This window comes from Poromitra crassiceps (assembly GCF_964638095.1).
Source record: "Poromitra crassiceps genome assembly, chromosome: 4".
NCBI lineage: Eukaryota > Metazoa > Chordata > Actinopteri > Beryciformes > Melamphaidae > Poromitra > Poromitra crassiceps.
This window is the reverse complement of record NC_139626.1, coordinates 10,546,786-10,568,517: the sequence shown is the minus strand read 5'-3', so window position 1 is coordinate 10,568,517 and position 21,732 is coordinate 10,546,786. Positions and strand designations below refer to the sequence as shown.

The 21,732-nt window shown below is 43.1% G+C and overlaps 1 protein-coding gene across 1 annotated transcript in view; it reads left to right on the top strand.

Annotated features, from left to right (window-relative positions):
• The first annotated feature begins 455 nt into the window (after nucleotides 1–455).
• Nucleotides 456–21,732, top strand: part of polr3a (polymerase (RNA) III (DNA directed) polypeptide A) — a 36,031-nt gene continuing 14,754 nt past the window's right edge. The window contains exons 1-19 of the mRNA XM_083634740.1: nucleotides 456–594; nucleotides 2,769–2,904; nucleotides 3,446–3,583; nucleotides 3,842–4,013; nucleotides 4,162–4,316; nucleotides 4,466–4,705; nucleotides 6,527–6,689; nucleotides 7,182–7,318; nucleotides 7,487–7,590; nucleotides 7,722–7,863; nucleotides 8,224–8,364; nucleotides 9,632–9,701; nucleotides 10,225–10,352; nucleotides 10,445–10,583; nucleotides 13,925–14,089; nucleotides 15,478–15,650; nucleotides 16,568–16,679; nucleotides 20,028–20,146; nucleotides 20,855–20,992. Of these exons, the coding sequence (XP_083490866.1) occupies nucleotides 551–594; nucleotides 2,769–2,904; nucleotides 3,446–3,583; nucleotides 3,842–4,013; nucleotides 4,162–4,316; nucleotides 4,466–4,705; nucleotides 6,527–6,689; nucleotides 7,182–7,318; nucleotides 7,487–7,590; nucleotides 7,722–7,863; nucleotides 8,224–8,364; nucleotides 9,632–9,701; nucleotides 10,225–10,352; nucleotides 10,445–10,583; nucleotides 13,925–14,089; nucleotides 15,478–15,650; nucleotides 16,568–16,679; nucleotides 20,028–20,146; nucleotides 20,855–20,992 (2,616 nt within the window). The 5' untranslated portion in view covers nucleotides 456–550. The remainder of the gene's footprint in view (nucleotides 595–2,768; nucleotides 2,905–3,445; nucleotides 3,584–3,841; nucleotides 4,014–4,161; nucleotides 4,317–4,465; nucleotides 4,706–6,526; nucleotides 6,690–7,181; nucleotides 7,319–7,486; nucleotides 7,591–7,721; nucleotides 7,864–8,223; nucleotides 8,365–9,631; nucleotides 9,702–10,224; nucleotides 10,353–10,444; nucleotides 10,584–13,924; nucleotides 14,090–15,477; nucleotides 15,651–16,567; nucleotides 16,680–20,027; nucleotides 20,147–20,854; nucleotides 20,993–21,732) is intronic.

Below are 21,732 nucleotides of genomic sequence, written 5' to 3'. Positions count from 1 at the left end.
CCAACTTCAAATTTAAACGTTATAAGCTAACGTTACTTGTCGCTCATTTGAGTGCTTTTTCGACCGTGGAAATAAAAACAACATCGACAATTTGACTAAATTAATGTTTTGGTGGCTGTGGTTTTATTTTAGAAATGAAGTACTAGATATTGACTCTTGAATCTACTTAGTACTTTGTGGTGCAGTGACAGAATGAAGAGGGAAAACGTGCCCCTACCGCATTCAATTGATGTTTTGAATAATTACTAGCCAAAAGTTTTTGTGTACATCACGTTTCCATGTCCTCTGCCTCCTAAATTATCTTGAGAATTTTTTCAGACGTCTTTCACTACCGGATATTGTTTGAGGCACTTATGCGCTTGAAAGTACATTTCTGATTGGACGTAAAGGCAGCATTACTGTGTTGGGGTTTCACATGTTGTCAACACATTTCGCCATGCTGCTAGCACTTCCATAACATGGGAATGCGAAGTGACAGCCTGCTAACGTTTTAGAGTTAGGGCAAATCAACTGTTTAATTTGTTCCGTTGTTATCTAATCAGCAGGCATAATGGTGAAGGAACAATTCAGAGAGACAGATGTGGCCAAAAAAATGTGAGTAAATAAATACACTGAAAGCTGTGACGTTAGCTGTTAGCTTGCCGGTTAGCCAGTTTCCACAGCATAACGTTAGCCAAGCTTGCAAAGTGGCTATCACCCAACTTGAGTACGCCGTACGGGGGTGTTTCACAAATTAGCGGACAGTGTGGTGGTAAAGTAGGCCTACCGTTACCTTTCTTTATCTGATGCATTTATGCAAGAGTTATTATGGGTTGGTAGGAGCCGGTTAGCCCGTTACGATGTTACCACCTGTCTTGTAACGTTATGGAGAAAGTCACGAAGTACTGATGATTCATCAGAGAGAGCAACAAGTATGCGATGTCACAAAGGGAGTTGACATCATCCGAGATCAGAGATCAAAATAATTATGGCATACGTCCTATGGTCCTATGTCAATTTCATAATTAGTTATGTCATAAATCCCACTCTACTGAAGTGAAGCTATAAGTAGGACCAGTAGACTAGTGGTTCTCATAGTGGGGCTCGGGGACCCCCAGGGGTCCTTGAGGGTGGTCCAGCGGGTCCCTAGCAAAAAGGAGGATAATTATTTTCACTATATGAATAATGAATGAATGAATAATTATTTTATTTGCGTGTCATGCCACATTGTGGCCCATCCCACATGGGATTATATGACACAGTTACACAAAATATATACATTTTCTTTTTCTTATTTTATCTATACATTTGACACCCTATAATTCCATCCATATGTAAGGCAATGACAGAATGTAGGACTGTTTCGGTCATGGGTTTCATACACTTTCTGTAATAAAACTGAAAGCAGAAATCTTAGCAAACGGAGGTCCGTGCCGTGGTCTAATTTTTGTCAGTTTAGGGGTCCTTGATGTGAAAAAGTTTGAGAACTACTGCAGTACAGTGGTGGGGGGGGGGGGGGGGGGGGTTACAGAATGTAGGGAAACAGTGGATGGATAAATCCAGAAGGAGGCGGTAATGCAACATAAAGGATGCCAAGTTACTCCCATAAAACACCACAGAAGAAGTGGACCAGAAGTGAGAGGGAGGAAGAGTTGGAGAGAGGGAGGAACTGATCGGCTTTTACGGAATGTAGGGAAACAGTGGATGGATAAATCCAGGAGTCGCTAATGCAACATAAAGGATGCCAAGTTACTCCCATAAAACACCACAGAAGAAGAAGATGTGCACCAGAAGTGCAAAGCAAGTGAAAATGCCTAACCAGAGCAATACATCACAATCCCTTATCGAGGCTGTCCATCATCACCATCCCTAGATGAACATACAAAGGAGGTAGAAGGCCAATCCGTACCAGCTTAGCGTCCTTCATGGGCTATCAAATACCATATTCAAATGAATCTGAGAAGAATTCTGAGGCGGAGATGTGGAGTCGCTGGGAAGTAGGAGTCCCGGGTCTCCTGTTTTTTTTCTGATGCATTACAGGACCTACTGGCCCCATTTTCATGCCGCTTCATCCGGTCTGAAGCGTTTTCTTCTCTTTGGCAGATGACAACTTCCTCTTGCCAAATTTGATGGAGTTTAATTGAGTTAAATTAAAATGCAAACGGTGCATGTGTTAAACAACTGTTACACTATCTGCCACCCATCAGTGATAATCACATCAGGATAGACTGACTTATGCTGCTGTATGAGCGAAATCACACACAGGAGACATGCAATCGTTTTTGAGGTATTTTATTGAAATTATACATCTGTAGAGCCCAAACTAAACAGTTGCCTTGGGAAGGGTGGGGGGGTGGATGGCGTCATTTCAGATTGTTCTGCTCCTCGCTTGAATGCCAAAATGCATTCTGGGATACGTGAAGCGTGGAGGACACAACAGTTACATCCTGAAGATTTGGAAAAACGAGGCCGCGTATCAAGGACCCGTCAAAAGGGTCACACCGTAGTGACGCATTGGTGACGATTCAAATCCGGCCTTGGTGGACCACAGCAATGCACAGCACGTGAATCTGGGCACAGCTGCCTTGAGTTGACTAGCACACAGGCTGCCTGGCATACACTAGCTAGCCTTGTTCAAAGTGGAACTGAGCACTGCTTTATTGGGTTGGTTTACCTTGACATGACAAAGGAAGGACAGATGACAGATGATATTGCCCTGTGTGGTTATCATTTTCAGAGGTTATCCTTGTGCTTATGTTGGCTTTGTTTTTCATCCATCATGTCTACAGAAGCCACATCTGCTTTGGGATGAAATCTGCTGAGCAGATGCGTCAGCAGGCCCACATCCAGGTGGTCAGTAAGAATCTCTACAGCCAGGACACCAAGCACACCCCACTGTCCTATGGGGTGTTGGACCACCGCATGGTATGACACACGGATCCCAACTCCAACTTCCTCATGTGTCAAGCCTTTTCAAGTCAAGTCAAGTTTATTCGTAGGAACCATGAACATTTCTGTCATTTCAGCTCCGGTTATTATGAAAAGACTGTTAGATGATGTGTCACCTATTGATGAGTAATACCTCAATAAATACAGCGCTCTACTAATCCTGAAATGCATTATTACTTTGCATTGCTCTTAGTTGTACTACCACTATTAATAGTGATAGCAATACTCAAAATTCCCAATTATGATTGCTTCAATACATTGTCATGATATGCTATTTACCATTGCATTCTTGTACAGTATTATGTGGTCTTTATTGCACCGTTTGGTTTGTGTTGCTCATGCTATATGCTGTTTTTGCTCTTATTCGCAATGATCCGAGAAATGTCCCTTAATTTCACTCTGCACTTATATAATCGAGGAATGATGGAGTTATTTGAGTAGAATAATGTCACCAAAAGGAAGTGCACTATAACAGTTAGAAACATGGAGTTCATATCATGATCCATGTGTCCTACAGGGCACCAGTGAGAAGGACCGACCATGTCTGACTTGTGGGAAGAACCTGGCAGATTGTTTGGGACATTATGGCTACTTGGACCTGGAGTTGCCATGTTTCCATGTTGGTTATTTCAAAGCCATCATAGGAATCTTACAGGCAAGTTCACAGTCTTCTTTACACAATCAATACCCCAGTGTATCAATTGGAATATTACTCTGAAATAAATCACGTTCTAATCATAATTCTTTTACATATTGTAAATGTTACATGATTTAAAGAGCATTAAAAACATATACATAACGCTGATGCCGTACAGACGCAGCTATAATGTCAGAGCTGATAAATCCATCGATGAGTTGTGCAAATATATGATTCAGTTCCCCCCATTCTAACGTGGTCGTTTGTCTTCTCCAGATGATTTGTAAGACGTGCTCCAGCATAATGCTGACAAAAGAAGAGAAACTCCAGTTCATGGATGTCTTGAAAAGGCCCAACCTGGCCTACCTCCAGAAGCGCGGCTTGAAGAAGAAGATCTCAGACAAATGCCGCAAAAGGACAGTCTGTCTGAGCTGCTCCGCGTTCAATGGTAAAAGAAAAATACATTTGCATTGCTGGTTTTCGCGGGTCATCTCTGACTCTTTTGTGTCATCAATCCCAGTGTGGTGGCTGGAACCGCTGAGTCATCATGTGTCCCCTTTGGAAGCGCTGAGTCATGTGTCCCCTTTGCTCTTTAGGGCCGGTGAAAAAGTGCGGCTTACTAAAGATCATCCATGAGAAGTATAAGACGACCAAGAAGGTGGTGGATTCTTTCGTGTCCGAATTTCTCCAGTCGTTTGACATCGCCATAGAGCACAACAAAGTGGTGGAACCGCTGCTTACCAGAGCGCAGGTGAATTTTTCGCCCTCTTCATATTTGACAGCGAGTGTCATTTAATGTCACCCAGGGGGGGTAAACCCTGCTGAGATGATGGCCGCGGAGATGCTGCACGTTGTCGTCATGGTGAGGTGCGGCTCATTCCCCCTTTCTTTCACCTCCAGGAAAACCTGAACCCCCTGGTGGTGCTGAACATGTTCAAGAGGATCCCCGCGGAGGACATCTCCCTGCTGCTGATGAACCCCGAGGCGGGCAAACCCGCCGACTTGATCCTCACCCGCCTCCTGGTGCCCCCGCTCTGCATACGGCCCTCGGTGGTCAGCGACCTCAAGTCGGGCACCAACGAGGACGACCTCACCATGAAGCTCACCGAGATCATCTTCCTCAACGACGTCATCAAGAAGGTCGGTGTGTCTGCTGGCGGAGCTGGCCGTTTGCCATCTATATCTAGTAGGGGTGGGAGAAAAAATCGATTCACCTAAGTATCGCGATTTTTAATGTCACGATTTTTTGAATCGATCTTTTATTCCAGAATCGATAATCGCATTTTTTCTGTTTATGTATGAAATGCTCCCACTTTCATCAATCACATATAGAGCGCTTCCCTCTTCTCCGTGGCTCATACAGCCAATCATGTACCTTGTTAGTACAAGTGACACGGAAATAGCCAATCATTTAACAGGCAAACTCTGAGTGCACCCGCCCCATGACCCGCCCCCACTCACACACAGCAAATCCTATCCCTTGATCCAGAGCTGAGAGCCCCGACATCTCCTGGAGCAGCACTGTCGAGTTGCAGGAAAATAGACAGTTTGTGTTGTACTCTGAAAGGGTTTCCCCCCCCTTGAATCAAATTGTACATTATCAGCTTTATTTTAGCAAGAAAAAGTAGCGCGAGACCCATTCCTGGCTAATGATTGAGTCTCGCATTTTGGTCCTCCGCTGACGCCACTCGTTTGATCTCACCCAGCGTTACAAATAATTCGATGTGGTTGACTTTCAATTCGTGTTAACGTAACGTGTCAACATGTATCCTATCTATTAATAAGCGCCCGGGAAATTAACGTTAATGTTAAGACACCAATTTCACAAATACGGACATCTGCAACGTTACTTTATGGAATGGCATCCGCAGCTCAATTCGCTTCTGTCAGCAGAGACAAAGTTGAACTGTTGGAAAGGATTTACTTGTACTTTGGGACAGGAAGAATAACTAATTGTGTCATCTATTGAGCACACAGCTTATGACTTTTATGTCTTCTGCTTGGGCGGAGAGTCTTGATGCGTATATAAAACTGATATGGAGAAATGTAGCCTACCGCATTTTCAGCCAGGCAAAGCTTTTTCTCGTCCAACCACCGGCGCGCGGTCCCCAGCGCGGTCGCCCTCCAGCCCTACAGCCTATGGCATATTTGTAGCAGCAAAACCCAGGCTTTTCCACACCTCTGATTCACCTAACGTTAACACTACAACCCTGAAATACACGTTACCAAACGTTCTTTTAGAAGGCTGGCAACGTTAGGCTGTCATCAAAGTAAAACGTCACCATGTCTGTAAATTACTGCTTGCAGTTGCACTCATGTCTGTGTGTGTGTGACAAATTAGACCTACCTGTGTGCCTTGAAAATAAGGTGGTTCAAAATAAAGTGGCTAAATGCAACCTTTTTCTTCTAATGTTTTTTGTTTATTAATTAAAATGATCAATAATTATCGATATAGACTGATATGAAAGATGTTATATCAATATGCTTTTTAACTATATCGCCCAGCCCTACTCATGCTATAATATACAGTCTCTAGAAGTGTATGATTCAACTTTTCCCATGTTCTAATCTAGTGTAAAAAAACAAACTGAAAAAAGAAAAGAAAAAAGAAACAAAAATCGCAATAAATCGTAATATCGAATCGCAATAATCGTAGAATCGCAATACTTAAGAATCGCAATATATATCGAATCGGCACCCAAGTATCGTGATAGTATCGAATCGGGAGATAAGTGAATCGGCACAGCCCTAATATCTAGTACAGTAACTGAAATGGGGTTCTTAAAAAGGCGCAGTCAAAGTAATTTATGTATGAAAATGTCATGTATAGTAGAGGTCTTATTGTTCACCGGCATCTAATGACAGGGTATATAGACATATTCCATGTTAGATCAATACCTTGTATATTAATGTCCTCAAAGTTGTCATGATTGCATGAATAAAGTCCATGTTGTCACCCAGCACCGTGTGACTGGAGCCAAGACCCAGATGATCATGGAGGACTGGGACTTCCTCCAGCTGCAGTGTGCCCTCTACATCAACAGCGAGCTCTCTGGCATCCCGCTCAACATGGCTCCCAAGAAGTGGACCAGAGGCTTTGTCCAGAGACTGAAGGGAAAGCAAGGTATCATCTATATATCAACATTGCGATCTTCTGACTTGGTTCATTTTCTCTTTGGTTTTCACTTGTACAGTTTCCAAAATTAGCGAAATCATCATTATAAGCAGCAAGTCTACAGTATGGTGGTCTATTTGGACAAAGTTGATCTGGCAAAGACAGATTTTGTTCGCAATTGCCATGTGTTCATTTCTGACCCCGTTTGTAAAGCTCCATGAGAAAATGAGGAGCATGTTGGTGGCTCACCTGATAGAGTGCATATGAAGGTTTAGTCCTTCACACGGCTGGCCCGGGTTCCAATCCGATCCGTGGCCTTTTGCTGCATGTCATCCCCCCTCTCTCTCTCTCTCTCTTTCTCCCACCTTTCCTGTCTATCTACTGTCCTGTCCAATAAAAGCAACAACAAAAAAGAACAAATAATTATCATAAAAACACACACACACACACAAATTAGGAACATTATTGGGATATCAAATGAATGTCTCCCCCTCATCTCAGGACGATTCAGAGGAAACCTCTCAGGGAAGAGAGTGGATTTCTCTGGAAGAACCGTCATTTCTCCCGACCCAAACCTGAGGATCGATGAGGTGGCCGTCCCTGTGCATGTGGCCAAAATCCTGACTTATCCAGAGAAGGTAAGTCCCCCCCCCTCTCCATAGCTGCAACAAATTGTGCCAGTCACAGCAAAGGTCCACTTCCAGCCCCCATACCTGCTATATATATATACATACCAGCACCGGAGTCATCTAAAACTAAAACCAGCACCGGAGTCATCTAAAACTAAAACCAGCACCTTGATCTAGGTGAACAAAGCCAACCTGGAACTCATGAGGAAGCTGGTGCGTAGCGGCCCCGAGACTCACCCCGGAGCCAACTTCATCCAGCATCGTCACACACAGATGAAAAGGTGAGCCTGGCTGCATCGAGACTTTCCTCAAACGTTTCATGATGACGTGACTCAAAACAAAACGCTTTTACCTGATGTGATTCCATTTTCAATGTATCACCACCCGACGCTCAAGCATCTGTTTCTGTTAGGTTCTTAAAATATGGTAATCGTGATAAGATGGCCCAGGAGCTGAGGTTTGGCGACGTGGTGGAGAGGCACCTGATAGACGGAGACATTGTCCTCTTCAACCGACAGCCCTCCCTGCACAAACTCAGCATCATGGCCCACATCGTGAGTTCACTACATTTGAATCGTGGGTGCGATCACACCTACAACTTACACTGGGATTTTCAATCTATGTCAACATCTGTGTCTTTATACCTATAAAACATTGCGTTTTTGGGTTATTTGTTGTAGTTGGTTTGATTACTATATATCATCACTGCTAACAAACTGCATCACAGTTCGCTTGCAAGAGGCATTTTCAGGCGGTCTCGGATAACCCCCTTCAAACACGCTTGGATCACTTAAGTTTAATATTTAATTTTAATCTTGTTTGCTCTCAGTTTGGATTTAAATGATTTTCTAATTGTGTCTTTGTATAATTGTTTGGAGCGATCTAATAGGTTTTCATCTTTCACAAACTCACAGGCCAGAGTCAAACCTCACAGGACATTCCGTTTCAATGAGTGTGTGTGCACGCCGTACAATGCCGACTTCGATGGCGATGAGATGAACCTCCACCTGCCTCAGACCGAAGAGGCCAAGGCTGAGGCCCTGGTCCTGATGGGTGTATGTATCATGGAAACGCACGCACACATACACTCACCGAGCGTTTTATTAGCAACACCTGTACACCTGCTTATTTATGAAATTATCCAATCAACCAATCATGTGGCTGCAGTGCATGTATGATTATGCAGATACAGTTCAGCCACTTCAGTTAATGTTCACATCAAACATCAGAATGGGGAAAACTGTGATCTCAGTGACTTTGACCGTGGCGTGGTTGTTGGTGCCAGACGGGCTGGTAACTGCTGATCTCCTGGGATTTTCACACACAACAGTCTCTAGAATTCACACAGAATGGTGCGAAAAACAAAAGACCTCCAGTGGGCAGCTTTCTTGATGGGAGAGGTCAGATACAAGAGGCAGTGTTGTTTGTTTTCACACGTGAGGAAATCCTCCAGTGTAGAGGGGGGGGGGGGGCATGACGTAGTCTGCAATGAGGGGCCCTTGAGCAAGGCACTTCACCCCAAACGCTCCAGATTAGCTGCTCAGTGGCCAGCAGATCAGATTGTGGTTGTACTGTGCAGCTTCGAGGTATGAATGTGTGAATGTGAACAGGGCGCTCCTGAAAAAGAGAGCATTGCTCTCAGTGAGACTCACTTGGATAAATATTAAATACACTTTTTTTTCTTTTACTACATCAGAAAGCGATTCTCCACTCCATGGGGGGGGGGGGGGGGGTGCGCCAGAAAGTTGCCTGCCACCCTGCCAAACAGTGGTTGCGGTAACATTCAGCGCTGGAAAAGGCGATTTTACAGCCAGGTTGATAAGATCTGACCCGGAAAATAAATCATTCGACTTTTACTTGTTACTCACCAATTGGCATTTTCTCTTCCAAATAATCCAGCCACGTAGCGTTCCATTCATGAAATGAAATCGCACGGGAACATGAATGGTTTGTAAAAGTGCCCTTTAACAATATAACAGAAGTAATCCCAACACCATCATCAACACGCCCACTTGCTCGCTCTCAGTCTGTTACAATTATGTTGTTGTTTTCAAACATGCACTGCTCAGACATAGCATTATGGGGCTTGGGTGGTTAAGATCTGTTTGCGCGGCCGCGCTCTCACAACCCACAATTGTGTTCATACATACACCCCATCCGAGTGACGTGTGGATATCTTCAGGAGTTCACTGCATGTCTGAAGAGGGCTTGAGTATGGTGTTCCTTCAAGTGCTCAGTGAGTGTGCACGCAAGAGTGACACGCCATCTCCAGGAAAAGAGACTGTACTGCACTCTGACACGGCTTGTTATCCTTTCTCCCAGACCAAAGCCAATCTTGTGACCCCGAGAAATGGCGAGCCTCTGATCGCTGCTATTCAGGACTTCCTGACAGGTCAGTATTGTGTCACACGGCGGTGCCTGTGAGCCAATCAAAAGCTGCCTTTTTGTTATGTGATGTGAGGCCACATGCACGTCTATTAACTGAGTTATTCATCTTTGATAAAAGATTAATTTATCAATCCCCCCCCCCCCCATTGTTATTTTTTGTTCTTGCTTAAACCAAATGTTTTATGGTCACTCACAATTCAGTAGGTCACAGGTTGGCTTGGTTCCAGCATTAAAACTCGTTATACATAAGGATTTATCGAAATGTCTGTGGAGGAAATTAATGCGGGAACTTACTTCTGGGGCAAGAGACGTCACGAAAAGTCACGTGTCTGTTGAGCTCTATACAGAACATTTTTAATAAATTTTTTTATCATTTTAAATTTGCTGAATGTACTGTTAAAATGCACATGATACATTACTTGAAAGCGTAACCTTTCTTTGCCTGAAGGGGGAGCACCTCAGCCATATTATATCAAATCTGCTGTATTCCATGTCCACCAGCTTGATATGGTGTCTCTGCCTCCTAGGAGCCTACCTCTTGACACTGAAGGACACCTTCTTTGACAGATCTAAAGCCTGTCAGATAGTGGCATCAATCCTTGTGGACAGAGATGAGAAGATCAAGATTGCGCTCCCTCACCCTGCTATCATGAAGGTACTTGACCCCGGTTACCTTGTTGGAACTGTTGGGGGGCAACTGCATGATTGTGCAGACTGACAAATGACACGTCTCTGTGCGTTCCTCAGCCCATGGCTTTGTGGACCGGCAAACAGATCTTCAGCCTCATTCTCAAGCCTAGTAAGGATTGTCCCGTCAAGGCCAACCTGCGCACCAAGGGCAAACAGTACAGCGGCAAGGGAGAGGACCTCTGCTCCAACGACTCGTGTGAGTTCCTCTGACCTCGCCTGCTTTCAGTGACAAAACGCATCACATCATGATAACATTCTCACTAGCTTTTACACAAGCGTGTCAGCTGTTCTTCCTGGGGTCCCTCTAAAACACATTTATCATCCAAAACATTTTGCACCAAATTTTAAACCAGGAGGATACAAATATCATCATTGGGACCACTTTGTCATGGGCGACAGCAGGGGTGGGCAACATTTTTTTTCCCAGACGGCCATACTGACATACCATGACTTACACAAAGTAAGCGAAGGGCCACACATTGGAGATCTTACCTGCCAACACTCCCGATTTTCATGGGAGTCTCCCTATTTTTAACCCTCTCTCCCGCTGTTATTGGTCATTTTTCTGCCGATATAATAGTGATACAAATCCAATGGCAGATGAGACTTACTAACATAATTCTGCCTTTTATGGGCTGTGCAATAAAATCGATACGGCAGTATATCGCGATACTTTTTACCGCAATACTGTATCGATATTTCAGAAAAATATCGTGATATATCGCCATATCGATTTTTTTGCACAGCCGTGTGTATTCAGTGACACAATAAGAATACTTTTTATTTCTGTGCGTTCAGTAAGACACTCAACACTCAGTAGTTTTTGACCAAATTTGACCACTAAGTTATCAATATACATATGGGTGGTACATTTTCAGTAAATTATGTATCGCAATATGTATTGTATTGCAATGTATCGTGATACAATCGTATCGTGACCCATGTATCGTGATACGTATCGTATCGTGAGGTCCTTGCCAATACCCAGCCCTAGTTGTTTTGTTTTTCGTTGAGGACGTTGGGGGCCGGATTGAGATGGTTCAGGGGCCGGCGCCGCATTTTGCCCATGTGTGGGCTACAGCATGAAAGCCAAGTAGAAAATATGAATAAGCAAAGTCACATTTGTCACAATGATTCATACAGATCAAAAACAAACTCAAACAAAATAGTCAGTGAAATACATATACATGGATAGAGCAATATAAGAGTTTAATTAAAATTAAACATTTGACCTGTCTTCGAGCAAGTTTTATTTTTGATTCTATTCTATATGCTACCACATTATACCATTATGTAGTATCAGCCTGTATCTAAAATGAGTAACGAGTGTAGTCCTTCAGTGCGTCATCCTCTGAACACCACAGGGTGGCGACTGTAACACAGCTGCAAGAAGGAGGTGATACTTTGCATCTCACATCCCATTCTCTATTCAACTCGCTACTTCAGGCTGCGGCCGACAGAGCCCATCTAATCTGTTGGTCTAAATCTTGATATTGATTTGGGGACAATAACATGTCTGGATATGGATATAGCTAGCTAGTAGTCTTGTTGTTAAACATACTGTAAAATTATATTTACTCTTTGTCAACTCTACCCAATGTTATTGACTTCGAAACTTTGCTAGCATAACGTTAGCTTTCTGGCTCATAGCTGAGCCAAAGCCTTCTATGAGTGGACTAGACTATCTCCTGTTGCCAAGACGTAGCTAAAGGTTCGTCCTATTTACTGGAGTAGTTAACATTTCCATTGCATAAGAACCTGGTGGGATGGTAATGATTGTTCCATGTATTAGTCAAATCTTCAGCTGTTACCAGGGAATCGGAGTTGTGGCTTGTGAAAAACCTTTGATTTTCATTTCAAAACGCATGAAAATTGTAAGGATATATATATATATTTTTTTGCAAGTGTCCATGGTATAAGGGGGATAAACAATGCCTTGCCTTGAGTCTTAATGTGGTCCTAATTGCCTCATCACTTCTCACCTTCCCAGTCGGGTGGTTCGGCTCGCCTCTGCAAAGTGCCTTCAAACCCTTTAACGCACACACCTACTCATTGACTAGCCCTTATTTAAAAAGCCTTTAACGCACACACCTACTCATTGACTAGCCCTTATTTAAAAAGCCTTTAACGCACACACCTACTCATTGACTAGCCCTTATTTAAAAAGCCTTTAACGCACACACCGACTCATTGATTATCCCTTATTTAAAAAGCTTTTAACGCACACACCGACTCATTGACTAGCCCTTATTTAAAAAGCCTTTAACGCACACACCGACTCATTGACTAGCCCTTATTTAAAAAGCCTTTAACGCACACACCGACTCATTGACTAGCCCTTATTTAAAAAGCCTTTAACGCACACACCGACTCATTGACTAGCCCTTATTTAAAAAGCCTTTAACGCACACACCGACTCATTGACTAGCCCTTATTTAAAAAGCCTTTAACGTACACACCGACTCATTGACTAGCCCTTATTTAAAAAGCCTTTAACGCACACACCGACTCATTGACTAGCCCTTATTTAAAAAGCCTTTAACGCACACACCGACTCATTGACTAGCCCTTATTTAAAAAGCCTTTAACGCACACACCGACTCATTGACTAGCCCTTATTTAAAAAGCCTTTAACGCACACACCGACTCATTGACTAGCCCTTATTTAAAAAGCCTTTAACGCACACACCGACTCATTGACTAGCCCTTATTTAAAAAGCCTTTAACGCGCACACCGACTCATTGACTAGCCCTTATTTAAAAAGCCTTTAACGTACACACCGACTCATTGACTAGCCCTTATTTAAAAAGCCTTTAACGCACACACCGACTCATTGACTAGCCCTTATTTAAAAAGCCTTTAACGCACACACCGACTCATTGACTAGCCCTTATTTAAAAAGCCTTTAACGCACACACCGACTCATTGACTAGCCCTTATTTAAAAAGCCTTTAACGCACACACCGACTCATTGACTAGCCCTTATTTAAAAAGCCTTTAACGCACACACTGACTCATTGACTAGCCCTTATTTAAAAAGCCTTTAACGCACACACCGACTCATTGACTAGCCCTTATTTAAAAAGCCTTTAACGTACACACCGACTCATTGACTATCCCTTATTTAAAAAGCCTTTAACGCACACACCGACTCATTGATTATCCCTTATTTAAAAAGCTTTTAACGCACACACCGACTCATTGACTAGCCCTTATTTAAAAAGCCTTTAACGCACACACCGACTCATTGACTAGCCCTTATTTAAAAAGCCTTTAACGCACACACCGACTCATTGACTAGCCCTTATTTAAAAAGCCTTTAACGTACACACCGACTCATTGACTAGCCCTTATTTAAAAAGCCTTTAACGCACACACCGACTCATTGACTATCCCTTATTTAAAAAGCCTTTAACGCACACACCGACTCATTGACTAGCCCTTATTTAAGAGGTGACCCCCAGGCTGTGAACCACTCGCCTTGTCCATGTTACTATTCTGGGCCCTAATTGCCTCGTGGCTTCTCACCTTCCCAGTCGTGGTGATCCAGAACAGTGAGCTGATGTGTGGCACCTTGGACAAGGGCACCTTGGGATCTGGCTCCAAGAACAACATCTTCTACATCCTGCTGAGGGACTGGGGACAGGAGGAAGCGGCCAGCGCCATGTCCCGCCTGGCAAGACTGGCTCCTTGCTACCTCTGTAGGTGCTCCCAACCACCTGAACAGCACATCACATCACCTGCGTTGAATTATGCACTATTTGGGGAGAAATGCACCGGTGTCATTAGTAGATTTGGAAATAGTCATAGATGTTTGTAGATAGATAATTCAGGACGTATTTGACAACACATCTACAGATTTGATCATCAATATTTTAATTATACTTTAGAGCCTTATACGAAACAAACTGGGCCTCCTTCATAAAACTTTAGTTTCCCAATTCCTCTTACTTTTGTTTCATAGTTCCTATGAAAACCCAATGTGGGATTCATCAAATATGTGCAGGCCGCTATGTTCTGCACACCCTCAGGTGCATGTGAAGATGAATGCCACTTGTTTGTAGATTGGGTGCATGTGGAGAAGTCTTTGTGTAGAGACTTGAAAAGAAACATGTTTCACTCTGAAATAGACACTGGAGTTATAGACACTGGAGTTATACAGTCCTTAGACTTACTTAAAGCCCCAATCAGTAAGATTTTTGACATTTTTTACATTAATATAAGAGCTTTTTAGTCACAGGACATGGTAGATTGACTTGTAATAGGGAGACCCTCGTCTTTATTTATCCCACACCGCCCTCCATTGGCCAGCACTGGGACTAAGCAAGTTGTCTGCCACGTCCCGTAGCAAGAAAAAAGAAAAAAAAACAGGACGCGCGCATGCGCTGTACAGCGGAAGCGCTGTCTGAATGAATACAAGGAAGTAACTCGATTCGGATTTGCTACGAAAATGATGTTTCACGGAACTATGGATTATTATTTCATCACGTGGTGAGTACCCGATGTCACAACATGTACATAGAGCTTCTGGCGCTGTGTTTTGTTGACTTTGAACGGCGATATCGTTAACGATACTAATGCACGCAGAGGGCGCAGTGGAAAACTTACTGAGTGGGGCTTTAATACTTGGTTTTATACAATATGCAGTTACAGACCTCATATTAATAAGAAAATGCATCAATGTGCCTTTGTAACCCTGAATAGGCTACTGATAATAAACATACTGTATTAAAAATCTATGATCATACAGTAGCCATAATAAACAATTATATTAAACTGGAAGCACATGATTATCTGATTGATCAAAGTGATTCATTATGATATAAAGATCCAGGAGCGAGCGCACAGCCAAGACAATATTGGCTGTTATTGGCACAGTGTTTAGGGACTGCACAGATATGAGTGATTGAATGGCTCATGATGTGCTACTGACTAGCTAGGTCAATTCTTCTGGATCTCTGCCACACGGTGGATCCACAAACTGAGATCATCAGAACAAAAGGGCCCCAGTCTGTCTCTCCACATGTTCATGTGCCGTCTGGGTCGCCAAAGACCAAGCTTAACCCGACCTTTATTCCTTCACTTGTAGCCAACCGGGGCTTTTCCATCGGCATCGGTGACGTGACACCGGGCCACGGCCTGCTGAAGGCCAAGCAGGACCTTCTGGACGGCGGCTACAGGAAGTGCGACGAATACATCGAGGCTCTGAAGACCGGCAAGCTGCAGCAGCAGCCGGGCTGCACCGCTGAGGAGACCCTGGAGGTGGGCAGCACACAGCACATGACACGCACACACAAAACATCAACACACGGGGGCATTCAAACACATAGTGTGGATCCCATGGCCTGCCACAATTCATTGGGCCAGACTTACGCCGCTAGCCGGGCGCTTCTCGCTCATACTGAGCATTAGCGCCCGGGGCTATAAATTGTCTTTGAAAAACCAAAAATCATTAATCTGGAGCAACCCGGACATACCACTCACTGTTTACTCTCTAATGCCACACTTCCGGTTGCTCCAGATCAACGATTTTTGTTTTTTCAAAGACGGAAAAGTGGATCTTATGCAACAATTTGCAAGCGGCAACTATATGTATTTAAAAGAAGAGGATGTTGGGCGTCGGATTGCGTCTTCAGTTTCAAGTCTCTGGCTCAGCTAAGGGTTGGTTTTAAGACCTAGACGCGAGAGCGGCGCGGCACGACGGTTTGATTGGAAATGCGTCATGGGTCGCCGGGTGCTAATGCTCAGTATGAGCGAGAAGCACCCGGCTAGCAGGGTAAGGGTACAGACATGCACAGGCACAAACAGCTAGCAGGGTAAAGGGTACAGACATGCACAGGCACAAACAGCTAGCAGGGTAAAGGGTACAGACATGCACAGGCACAAACAGCTAGCAGGGTAAAGGGTACAGACATGCACAGGCACAAACAGCTAGCAGGGTAAAGGGTACAGACATGCACAGGCACAAACAGCAGATTTAGCCTCAGTCCACTTAACGCCTTGATTATTCCCAACTGACACCGTTCTCCCACGTATATATACCCCTTCAGAGATCATATCTGAAGGCTGAGCTGCTGCTGTGTCAATAACCAAGCCAAGGCATTTGCCTGTGTGTGTGTGTGTGTCTGTGTCTGTGTCTGTGTCTGTGTGTGTGTGCGTGTGTGTGTGCGCGCCAACAGGCTCTGATCTTGAAAGAGCTGTCCGTCATTCGAGACCACGCCGGCAGCGCCTGCCTCCGAGAGCTCGACAAGAGCAACAGCCCTCTTATCATGGCCCTTTGTGGCTCCAAAGGTAAGCCAGCAGAGCAGGAAGCGCAGCTAATTCTGACATCTCCACTTGGTGCCATGTCTTCCTGAATCAAGGCGTGCTCCTTCTGAATGCAGATGACTGGCCCAGGCTGGAGCAGGAGCTCCAAAGGTGTTTTCCATTAATCCCTCAGCCCACAAACACTGTGTCGCTATGACAACGACTTCCAAACACTGGAGCACTAAGAAGACGCTGGCCTTGATGTGGCTCAGTCACCGCAGGGAATTTGTCCACCATCTTAATTATTTTGCGCGCTTGTTTCAAAATGCGTTTATTTGGCGCGACTTGTTAGTATGTCGTCTGCAATCTCACATTGCCCCAAAGAAAAAATGCACAGTTGATTCATTCAGTCAGTTTCCAGACCTATCCCTGCATGCGTTTGGCATGTCTTTGGACTGTGCGATGACACCCATGGGTAGAACATGCAAAGTTCACACAGAAAGGACGAGGACCATGATGTCATGACTGTTGACAAAACACTCGTCTAATGTTCAATAGCAACTGAGCAAGACTTTTACTTTATTATTGCTTACATCTACGTCTTGAAATCTAGCCACAAATTCTACTTTCTGTTGTTGGTTTGCCTGCAACTCGAGCTGATTCTGGTTTTCTCCAGGCTCTCTGTGCTGCTCTATTTGATCATTCACTCACAACACCGCCTCGGGCAGCTTACAGTCCGCACGGAATAGAAGTTACTGAACACAACGCAACCTGTGTGGTTGATCTTTCAATAAACTGAATGATAAATAATATGAATGATAATTGATTGCATTTATATAGCGCCTTTCTAGCTACTCAAAGCCTGCAGACATTCACACACAACGAAGTAGCGTCTGAATAGTTGAGCTGTTAGTAAGTGAAGAGTGCACTCTCGTCTTGATTCTAATTTGTTTGCAGTATTTTTCGAGTTTTAACGTTAATTATAATTTAATTTATTTACTTATTTTTAAAGTCACATACATTGAAATTTAGGGATTTCAAAACTGCACAAATAGTGTTTAAAGCAACACAAAATCTACTGCCAAACAACATCCAAAAAATGTTAAATGATAGAGAAGGGGGATATAACTTAAGAGGGAGATTTAATTTAAAACAGCCGACTGTGCACACCACTAAGAAAAGCATGTGCATTTCTGTCTGTGGGGTGAAGTTGTGGAATGGTTTACCGGAGGAGTTAAAGGAAAGTAAAAATATTGTTCATTTTAAGAGAAAGTTGAAACACTTTATACTGGAGAAATATAGAACTGATGGTTAACTGTCTTTCGATGATGTATAGTTCAAATGCTAAAAATGTATACCGTAAATTCCGGACTATAAGCCGCACCTTTTTTCCCGTTTTTTGGGCTTTTTTGGCCCCTGCGGCTTATATAACGGTGCGGCTTATCTATGGATTTTTTCAAAAAAAAAAAATCTCCCTTTTTTAGCACTCTTTCTAACTATAAATCCACTTCTGTTTTAATTTCCTCTCTTGCCCTCTTTTCACCACACTGTATGACACTGTATGACACTGTGTGCACTGTAAATAACAACACAGGTGGTGTTGTGTTATGTTGTTTTGTTGAAATGTTAATAAATGGGAGCTTCCTCAAACAGCCATCTCTTTCCCGACAATCCCCTCTGTGCATGAACCCTTACATATGGTAATTAAACATTAAAACACAATAAAAAAAAATAAAAAAAACCATTAAAACACCCGCGGCTTATAGTCCGGTGCGGCTTATATAAGAAAAAAATAGTCAACTTTGCAGGTGCGGCTTATACACCGGTGCGGCTTATAGTCCGGAATTTACGGTATATGACGTATAGATCAAATGCTTAAAAAAAAAAATTGCTTGCTGTTTTTGTTAATTTGTTCGTTTGTTTTTTTGTAATTACCGTAAATTCCGGACTATAAGCCGCACCGGTGTATAAACCGCACCTGCAAAGTTGACTATTTTTTTCTTATATAAGCCGCACCGGACTATAAGCCGCGGGTGTTTTAATGGTATTTTTTTTTTTTTTTTTTTGTGTTTTAATGTTTAATTACCATATGTAAGGGTTCATGCACAGAGGGGATTGTCGGGAAAGAGATGGCTGTTTGAGGAAGCTCCCATTTATTAACATTTCAACAAAACAACATAACACAACACCACCTGTGTTGTTTTTTACAGTGCACACAGTGTCATACAGTGTCATACAGTGTGGTGAAAAGAGGGCAAGAGAGGAAATTAAAACTTATTATAGTTATATAGGATTTATAGTTAGAAAGAGTGCTAAAAAAGAGATTTTTTTTTTTTTTTTTTTTTTTTTTTTGGAAAAAATCCATAGATAAGCCGCACCGTTATATAAGCCGCAGGGGCCAAAAAAGGCCAAAAAAAGGGAAAAAAGGTGCGGCTTATAGTCCGGAATTTACGGTAGACCATATGGAAAGTTTGTAATTTATAAGATGAACTGGGTTAGGGCATTTACAAGCTTATAGCTTCAGCCCTAACCTTTTCGGCCAGCATCGTATGTTTGTTTTGTTTCGCATGTTTTTTTTTTTTTTGTGATGTGGCGCGAAATAAACTTTATTCATTCATTCATTCATTCAATTACATCTATGTAATTATACAGCTTTGAAGCTGGAACAAAATCTAGCATCAAGACTATTCAACACATAAAGTAACAAAGAAAAAAAGTATCTTCTGTTCAAATGGATGATTATGTGAGTGATCTTAAGGTGCGTTCACACCGATCTATTAAAGTTTTTCGCTGGCATCGAGTTTACATACAAAGTCGAGGCAAACGAGCGATTGAGCGTATATTCGCCCGGGAGAAAAATCGCTGGGCGTCCGAGCGACAGAGACAGAGCGATAGGGCGAAAATTTGCTCGCCGCCCGAGATTAAATATCCCAACTCGAGCGGAATTTCGCTGGCAAAAGTCGCTTGCCGCCCAACGCTGATTGGCTGCCGTGTGGGTCAAGGATCACACTGGCTTGGAACAAACCGCTGATTTATTAGTGTGGCAACAAACCGCATTGACAGGCTGACAGCTGACATGAAGTGAAGTCTGTACTACCGGTATAGACCCACAAGCTTGCATTAGGAGCAAGCTGATAGGCTTAGCTTGTAAACAAATACGGTGGCTCTTAGTGGACAAACATGCGTTTTCATCCTGATTCCTGTCTAACGTTAGCCCCCAGATGTCCGTCAGTTCTTTTTTTCATTTGACGAGCCATTTAAACACAGCAACAGAGCGATTCCAAAGGGTTGAATCGAGCGACAGGGAGAAAAATAAATATCTCGGTGTGAACACGGCTTTAGAATTGTTTTGCTGATGACACTGCATGCCCTCTTCATCCTCCATCCACACAGGCTCTTTCATCAATATCTCCCAGATGATTGCTTGTGTTGGACAGCAGGCCATAAGTGGCTCTCGAGTACCTGACGGCTTTGAGAATCGCTCCCTGCCTCATTTTGAAAAGCACTCCAAAGTAAGATGCCTCCCAATTCATTCATTGTTAATTAATTCAAGTGCCACAGTGATTTGTAAACACAGTTCCTTTAACAGCATGTGACCGGTTTAAAAATAGTCATCCTTAATCATGTCCGTGTGCTAGGATATAAATTGCTGCTGCATTTTAAATGGAAATGAGCTGTAAGGAAGTACTACATATATGTGTGTCACATCCAATGTTGACACCTGAATGCTCATCTCTTCTACTGTGTCAACTTTGAAAAGACTCATTTTGTGTTAAGAAGTTAAGAACACATTTGATCAATCACCTTGAATTGTTTGCTTTGATCATTTTTCAATCTTTTTTTTTTGTTCCGTTTAGTTTATTTCAGCCTCTGATTCAATGAGATCACAAAGATTCATTGTGTTCCTTTTTTGCCTTTTGAGAAATTGAGTTGGCGTTTTTAATTAGCCATTCATTTGTATTATTCAGAACGGTGTGCTTCCCCATCGATCGAGAATGGACGAATCAATGCATACCACTTGTTTAAAAAATAATACAATGAAACGAAACGGCAAATAAGCCCACCTACCTGTATGTGTCTGTGCCAACACCTGATGTTGTCTAATAAGCCCACCTACCTGCATCTGTCTGTGCCAACACCTGATGTTGTCTAATAAGCCCACCTACCTGCACCTGTCTGTGCCAACACCTGATGTTGTCTTAACTGCTACCTCTGTCCAGCTGCCTGCAGCCAAGGGCTTTGTGGCCGACAGCTTCTATTCCGGTCTGACGCCCACAGAGTTCTTCTTCCACACCATGGCTGGCCGGGAGGGTCTGGTGGACACAGCGGTCAAAACAGCAGAGACCGGATACATGCAGGTAACACTTGAAGGCATTGTCCCCCATGGTTCCCTCCTGTTGTCCTGCTTACTGTCTGTCCTGCAGCTTCATCAATCTTAAGGGGACATTCACACCAAAAGCGTTTTTGGGTTTTTAAATAGCTTTATTGAAAAATTATACAGGTACAAGTTATGCAGTCAAAATATCAAAACAATACACAGTTATCTTTTCTTTCTTTTTTTTTTAAACATAATACATCAATCAATTCAACCATAATACAATAAATAATAAGAGCCAACAGGTGCCACGGTGTGGGTCTTCCAGTTCGTATGTCCACGCCATTGTCCCGTTTTTTTTCAGTTCAGGTTTGATCCGTCTAAAGACCAACTCACCCGGGATGGAGACCTGATGTACAACAATAGCACACCTCGTCCTCCACAAGTTGGCCACCACCACACACACATCACTGTCCAGAGAAAGTCTTGGTGTGGTCTAGGCAATTCTTCAGCATAAGCACCGTAAAAGACAGCCTTATGATTCACAGTGACATTCAAACCGATATTTCTCATCTTCTCCCACACATACCTGGATCTTTCACAATTTAAAAGCAGATGCTCAATGGTCTCGTCTTCATCATTCACTACCATTCTGACAGCCAGTCTGCCGATGGAAACCAGCCACATTATATCTCTTTTGTTTTCAGATAGATTTTTACTAAATATATTTTTAATACAAACCTGAGCTTCTGCGCCATCAAAGTGTGTGTAGGGGAAAAAGCC